The sequence below is a fragment of the Oculina patagonica genome, chromosome 8 (genome assembly GCF_052425735.1).
Source record: "Oculina patagonica isolate OP01 chromosome 8, crgOcupat, whole genome shotgun sequence".
Lineage (NCBI taxonomy): Eukaryota > Metazoa > Cnidaria > Anthozoa > Scleractinia > Oculinidae > Oculina > Oculina patagonica.
In genome coordinates, this window is record NC_135765.1 from 2,886,303 (window position 1) to 2,894,333 (window position 8,031).

The 8,031-nt window shown below is 38.7% G+C and overlaps 1 protein-coding gene across 1 annotated transcript; it reads left to right on the top strand.

Moving 5' to 3' along the window:
* Positions 1 to 6,519: 6,519 nt before the first annotated feature.
* Positions 6,520 to 8,031, top strand: LOC144663497 (glycoprotein 3-alpha-L-fucosyltransferase A-like). Its single transcript, XM_078524466.1, is given in 3 exon segments — positions 6,520 to 7,521; positions 7,524 to 7,547; positions 7,550 to 8,031. Coding segments are annotated over 3 exon segments (1,197 nt in total). The 5' UTR covers positions 6,520 to 6,572; the 3' UTR covers positions 7,774 to 8,031.

An 8,031-nucleotide genomic window follows, 5' to 3' on the forward strand; every position in this document is an offset into this window, starting at 1 on the left:
TCATTTACGGTACTGTATTTCGAGGACTGGGCTGGCCTTGAATTTAATATTACACAAGCAAATTATGCGCGCTCGAAGGGGGAACAAAAACCGTAGAAAACGAAACCTTTGGTAGAATAAAATATTTAGTTTTTGGTTAAAGAAAGTATGTTTCGCTTTGCTGAACGTCTTTACATCAACAAAATAATATTGTTTTGCTCCTGAGCTACAAAAACAACCACGACTTGAAGCTCGTTTGGAATACTCGTTCTCTGAATTTCGATATTAAAACTGCCAACTAAAAATTGTTTGGGAATATTTTCGAAAAGCGAGCGATACAACAATTGAAAACACATTATTTTCATTGGCCATTATTTTTTTAACTCTAGCGTTTTGACAGTCGTATTACTCTTAAATTTTGATTTTAATTTATAACCGTCTGACAGTGTTGAAATTTGAAGTTTGTAGGCAAGTGAAAAGACAACCGGTCGCCGGTTTCCATAAGCGACCTCCCAAAACAAACATGCAGAATATTTGTATTTTAACGAGAGAGTTATGAACATAAGTACCTTAAACATTCATATGGAAAGTATAAAGTTTCGTCGTATTTAAGCTTAATTACTGAACAACAAATAGAAAATTTATAATTTATTTATTTGCGGCGCCAACTAACTGTACACTTTGAGGTATATTGGAAAAGCATGAATGAAAACATGATCGTTCAGTGAATTTAACTCGCATTTTCATTTATATATAAACAAGTACATTACCTTAAATTAAAGTTCTCAGATTTACTTCTCGAAAAGAACCTCCATTTTCCGAATCCGAAAGGCAAACGGCATGCATTTCTAAAATGCGGTACTCGGGCTTCCCTTACAATTGTTTGAGTTCAGAAATATTGTGCTTTCACCGCTCTGCACGCATAAGGACTCCAAAGACACCTTTAGAACCACAGAAATAGTCACCAAAATTTTTCTTTCTCTTGTGTAGCCGTCCTGTCCTTTTAGGCTTCGAAAAAGGGCTTAATCGTGAAGCAGAAAGTTGTTGTCACATGCATGGATCAAACTGGTGTTCGCACTTTCAGTGTATCTGACAGTCGATGCGCTCGATTTTAACCACTTCAGGGACAGCCGGACTTTTCTACAATAGCAATAAACCTGTACCAAGATGTAAAAAGGCATCTCCAATATGTAATAGCCGTCTTTTTCTCTTGAGTTCCATTCATCTGAAGTGTCTTTACATTTTGAATTTGAGCAGTCGAAGCAGTCGGTTCTTTTACGCTCGCTGCCTACTCTACTCTGGGTCCAAAACACAACACATTCTACCGGATGCTCCAATGTTTTTAGCGACTTCAATGCTGTAATCATCGACAGAAGAGGAGACCAGTGATTCGTATCCGGTAGGTTTAAATCCTCACTAAATGCACATTTTGATAAACAACAACTTGAACAGTAAGAAATTTCGTGGTGCCGTTCGCTTGTTTTCAGCAGTTCGGCTCTTCTTGCTCAACTTCAAAAATTTGTTCAACCAATCAAAGGCGCGCTGTAAAAAATACTTTTACGCGATTGGTTACTAGTTCGCGCCAAAAGCCGTCTACGTAATTTTCTCGCGCGTCTCGCGCGCGAGGCCTGTTCTAAAAATAGCACACACGCAAATCCGATAGCACAAGACCCATTACCAGAGATGTCGACTTCTAGATCATGTACTTCTGGTACAACCATATGCAAAGTATATATTTTAAGAAACGTTATAAAAAATAGTTGTTGATGCAAACCAATTTCACCAACAAGTCCTCTTTCAGTCTTTCTTTACAGTTTCTGTTTACAAAAGACGCAGAGGGTCAAGTCCATTAAATGTATAGTATTTTTGTGCATTTGACATAGAGGTTGTTGTCTTCCAATGAAGCACTGGCCACAGTTATTACACCTCGTTGTCTCTGGTAGCCTGTTACAGTTGCACACTGCCATGTAGAAAAAAAAAATAATATACCACAAGTTAAAGACACATCAAGACCACCCCACTGTGAATTACCATAGCACAGAAAAAATTATAGTCAATATTTTATATCTTTTTAAGAGAATTACATAAGAACCAAGGCATGTCTTGTCTTGCCTTACATTGACATGCAATAATTTGGAAATACTAAGCTCGTAACAGTTTAAGACAGAATCCATCAGGAATTTGAGTAACATTAATTTTAGTTACGCAAAAATTGAGCACCAGAATAATTTAAATCCTTGTGTTCTTTTCTACCTTGTTAAAGGCTTGACATGTGATAACACCAACATAACACCAACAACAGTTCTTTATCAGTGGGGATTGAAGACAAAAATGGAAACATCATCACACAGTTGACCCCCATGCAAAAACACTCCAGGATGTCACGGGACTGTTTGGTGTCCGTCTGCCAATTTCTAACTTCAAATTCCAATGTTAAATTCACATTAAATTTTCAATATTTCTTAGTTGTCTAAATTTTACTAATTCTTTAAAAAAAAACTATCACCTGCCAAACATCCCCAAAAATCACTCAAAAAATTACAAAATACCGCAATACATAGATACATGGGATGAGTGAAGTTTCCTTGGATTCCTTGAAACACCAACAAGATATTTCCGTTTAAGGTGGCTGATAATGGGTTTCAGTATTTCCCAGTCCTTATACTTTGGTTCAGGACTAAAATCCTTCATCAATTGCTATTACAGTAATGGTATGAAACAAATTTCCAATCATTTATCAACAAGTTGTGATCATTTTCTTGACAATAGTAGTTCCCCGGTAAACAGTTGTAGTACTGTCCCATCAAAGTGCAATGGCTGGAAAATACCGAAAAGCACACGACCTTCAGGTGAAACCGCACCTTACAGTATTACCAATACACTGCACTTTGCTAAGTCTTAAAACTTTACATTTTCTAGTCGTCTACTTCAATCATTTATTTGTATTGTGCGAAATACATTTATAAATTGAAACCATCATGTCATTAAGTAATAATGCAATCTCGACAACGTTCTAGATATTATGTTATGCACACTAATACAGCTCATGCAAGCCCCGTGACTTACACAAACCCAGTCGGACTGAGTGCTACTTAAGTAACTGCTTCGTGGTTTCTGCTGTACTGAACCCTGCCTTTCAAGGCAAAGCGCCCGATTTTAAGCTTCTCAAGCTTCTCAATGTTCTTGTTCTATTTTAATATCCCCGCGGAACATACACAGAAAGAAGGATTGCAGTCGACTTCAGGTGAAGATAATAACAAGGGGTTACAATCGGCAGTTTATGCAGAGGAAATATTGTCTATAATTGTAGAGGTTGGCCACCCAAACCCAGAATACAGTGAAAACGTTTCTGTATAATTTCGAAGCAGCTGTAGCGCTGAAGGCAAGTTTGGCTTCTCTACGTATATACTATTGCGCAACTATCATGTTGCTGTTTTTCGGTCACGACGCAGTCAATTACGGCCCACCAAATGCGCGCACTCTACAACTTGATCAAGTCTCTAGCAGTTTCCACACTGTCACCTAAAATCTCCGATCGAAATATGTGCATATAATCGCACCTAAAAAATCGAATCACATGTAGATGTAAACAATACAAACGCACTCTCACCGGGAAAATATTAAACATCGACACGCACACGAAAATACACAGAATAATTCACAACAAAAGGAATATGAGCAGGAAACTTTATTGTAACGTTGAGCTTATTCATTCGCTTATGAAATCTTGTTACAAAATTACGGGTTGTAACGAAAAGATCTCACAATATAAAGAAGAAGATTGATCGCTCACCAGTCTGTTTTGCAATCGCAAATTGTCCTTCATCGGATTCATTTGTTCGAATTTGTGGTATCTCTATCTGGGCTAGTTTCACTGTCGTAAGGTTCGAACAGGTACGGCTGAGTCCCCTGACAGCTTTCCTGTGACATTTCTTTGGTAGAATCCTCCTGGCTTACTTCAGAAGAACGAGAAGAAGAACTACTCGACTCCCCTGATTCCATATGATTACTTTATCATAGACACGCAAAGACCTTGTCGAGTTCTCCTTTCTACGTCATACATCACGTGTCCACAAAGTCGACCGTTTCACTTCCGGTCCTCAAATTGAGTGAAATTTCGCTTTTCTGGCGTAATTTTCAGGCATAAGAATTTATTTTACCCAGTTTTTTTGTTTCTCAATTGGTTTTGTAGTGCATATGCTACATTTTTAGCAAAAGTTGAAATGTGGTGTAGAGTATCCCTTTAATGCAAAAAGAGGCTTGCATAATTAGTCTGTATGGTTCAGTGATTTTAAATAAAATGAAAAAAAAGCGCAATACGTTAAACCGCTACTGTAAATCCTGTCAAACTGGTCATACCAACCAGGATAAAAATAATACACCCACAATTTAATTAAATCTACCGCATTTTATTCATGTGTCTATAACGTCATTCAAGTTAATTTATTCAGCCGCACGCTAATGAAATTGCACCGCAAGAAAGCGGCTAATTCGCTGCCTACTATACTACTATGGATAAACACGGAAATGACTGAAACGAGCAAACTATGCGTTAAACATATATTTGTTTTGTTGACGTTGTTATAGTTAAAGTGAAATAAACGCCTCTCTCTAATAAACGCCCCATATCTATTTAACGCCGCCGCTAGGACCCCTAAAATTTAATATGTCATTTACGGTATTTGAAACGCGAAAGAGGGGTTCCGGAACCCTCCCTTAGAATGGTAGTACCTTTATCACACTGATATGCAAAATAGAATTTATAGAAGCTTCTTTATAGCAGTAAATTTGAACACAGAAAAGAAACTAAAATCTCAATTTAAGACGTTTCGTCTTACCTCAAAACCAAAACAATATAGCTGACGTATCTTCTCAGCTATTGTTCTGGTGCTGAAGTAAGACGAAACATCTTACAGAACACATAATTCACATGTTTACTTTCAAACAGAAACTTGCCTCATCTCTATTAAAAAGTTTGCTTTAATTTTCTTGCAAGAGCAGCGTTAAAGTGAATCCCAATAAAATTAGTGGAGTAACAAAACACACTTATGGCTACAAAAAAATAATTTTATATCACGAAGCCCTGTGGCTTTATAGACGGGCCTAGTAGCGTTATTTCCTTTTTTGCGTTATATTGAAGCGTGAAAACCGACATAAGAATACGATACTTCGCCGCCAGTAAGGTCCAAAGGCTGCTTGATTGTTTACACCGCTTTGATGTCTGTTTTCTTTCTTACACTAAAACGCATGAAATATAACTTGTCTCTTTCGCTTATATCTTGTACCAGTCCTTTCTAACTGTCCGATTCTATTTTGTTTTGTGTTCTAAGCGAGGATTTTTTGTTGAGTTAAACAGTTCATACAAAATGCATATTACGCAAGGTAATTAAAATCCCTCTTCCGAATATCATCTAAGCAATTCCAAGTGGTTGATTAGAGATGAGCCGTATAGTAGTAGGCCAAACAGAATAAGTGACTTAGAAAGCCCTTACCAGGAAAACAATCCCTCCTTCCCATGCCCCTTCCGCCATCCTGGCAATTTCAAGTGGCTGATGAAAGATGACCCGTTCTAAGCCAATCAGAATGCGTGACCTTCAATACCCTTCCTACAAAACAAAAACTTACCGAAAGGATGAGACGGGCGTCTGCCCCTAGTGACCATCTGTACGCCACGCGGACCTATCTGAAATTCTTAGCCTTGCCATAGAGGAGGCAAAAACTTGCTCGTGGGTTCTGGGGGCAAGCCCTCCAGAACATTTTGAAATCAAAAGGCTCCGAAACTCTTTCAGAGACGTTTTTCATGACGCATTTCTTGAGAAAACTCAATCTTGTTCAACTGTGCATTATTTTCCCAACAAAACATATTTTGTTCTTAATTTGGGCAAAAATCTAGACGAGTCAAGTGCCTCGTCCTGCCTCTTGCTAGTTACGGCCCTGACAGTGTTCAGTTCTACTCTGGTTATTATTATTCATGAGATGGATGAGGTGAAGATAAGTTATGGTGAATCGCCTCGGCCTGGAACAAGCCCAAAGCAGGCTCACTAGATCGCTGAGTAGACCGCAGAGACGTCAAAACCTGACTTCCTCACGGAGAGAGGGTTGGCGGGGAGCCAACTGCTCGCTGGCGCGGCAGATTGCACATAGGGTCACAGAGCACGTCTTTTGTACAGCTAATTACCAATTCAAACTGACTATGAATAGTTGTTAACCTCGCGTGACATTGTGGTTCAATAGTTCTTTGAGCTAACAGCGTAAACTGAAGTGCGAATAAGCCTTGTACTGAAATGCCATACGCAAACACCAGTCTGGCATATATTTATCAGCTTATACAGCGATCGAGAAGTATATCCTGGATATATACCTGAAGAAAAAGAAGAAACGACGTTCAAAACTGCGGACACGTCATATCCAAGCAACCGTAGGAAGCAGCTACAAAACCAGACGAGTACTTTTTGTTGTTGAGTAACAGTACCTGAGGGAAGAGACAGAAAGCGAGGAGAGAGATAAAACAAAACTCGGCGAAACCAACAACAAAGTTTACCAGAACCGTGAACGCAATACTGTCTTTGGAAACAGCAATCATCGGTTCTACTATGAAAAGAATCAACCGGAGAATGTGCGCAACAATCTTGGTAGGCTTATTTCTCCTTTGGATGGTCTACTCTATCAGATTGTTCCAGTATAAAGTATCCGAACATCGACATTTCGAGCCTTGGATTTGTCGCGGGACACAAAGGACGCCAAATCGAACGTGCTACAGCAACGACACAAAGATGATCTTATTCTTCACCCCTTGGTTTGGGCTCAAACCTTGGCCCGATTTCGATTCAACGGAGCTTAATCTGCCTCATGCTTATTGCCCGGAAAAGAAATGTAAAATCTCCTACAATGTATACGATATAGGAAAAAGCGATCTGGTTATTTTTCACTGTAGAGATATGCCAAGATTTCTCAGAACTAAAGAGCTACAACAAATTCACAAATACCGGTGTCCCAGTCAACGAATGGCATTTTTATGCCATGAAACTGCAAAGAGTGACTCTCTACATGGCGTTGCAGTACCCGATGGGTTTTTTAATTGGACAATTACTTACAAAAGGGATTCGGATTTTCCTTATCCTTATGGTCGATATTTTCGTTTGCCATCTGCCGGAAATCCACCAGAATTTAACTATGCAGCAGACAAAAATAAATTTGTGTTATGGGTTGTTTCGCACTGTGGAACGTTACGAGAAAAGTATGTCAAGGAACTTCTAAAATACATCAAAGTTGATATTTATGGTAAATGTTCTTCTGTCTACGGACAAGACAACCAGTGTTCGCGTTCAAGCAACTGTGACCATCTTTTCAGGCCCTACAAATTTTTTCTAGCGTTTGAAAATGGAGTTTGCACAGATTATATCACCGAGAAATTCTGGACTGCACTCGGAAGGAATTCAGTGCCAATTGTACTCGCCAAAGATTATTATGGACCTGATGTGGTCCCACAAGGGTCATTTATAAGTGTGCAAGACTTCCCGTCTGTGAAAGCTTTGGCAGAATACTTTTGTTCCTTGATAAAAATGACACTCATACAATGAATACTTCTCTTGGAAACAGGAGTTTGCTTATAAGCATATTGGCAGTTTTGATGCTTGTAAAGTTTGCGACGATCTGCACAATGAATGCCTTAACCCCAAGGTTTATCATGATATGTTCAAGACGTTTTGGAATGAAGAAGTTGATTGCACAGAACGAGAACAAACACTTCGAAACTCATTAAAAACGAGTAAAATACTTGCCGAAAGTACATAATGCATGTGGGATTTTTTGATAAATGCAGCTGAAAGTCGTAGAACCAGTATTCACCGGTCTAAACTTTGAATGATAACTAAAGTAATGCTTACAATAATAATAACAATCTTGCGTTTTATTCTCAAATACTACTGATTGTGATTTCCAATGGTTCCTGTGAGAACATGATACAGGGCCTTGATAATAAGATTAGAATCAAAGGTATGAGACGTCTAGCACGTTTATAACTGCACGTACTCGCGTGAGTTTAAGCCGTCT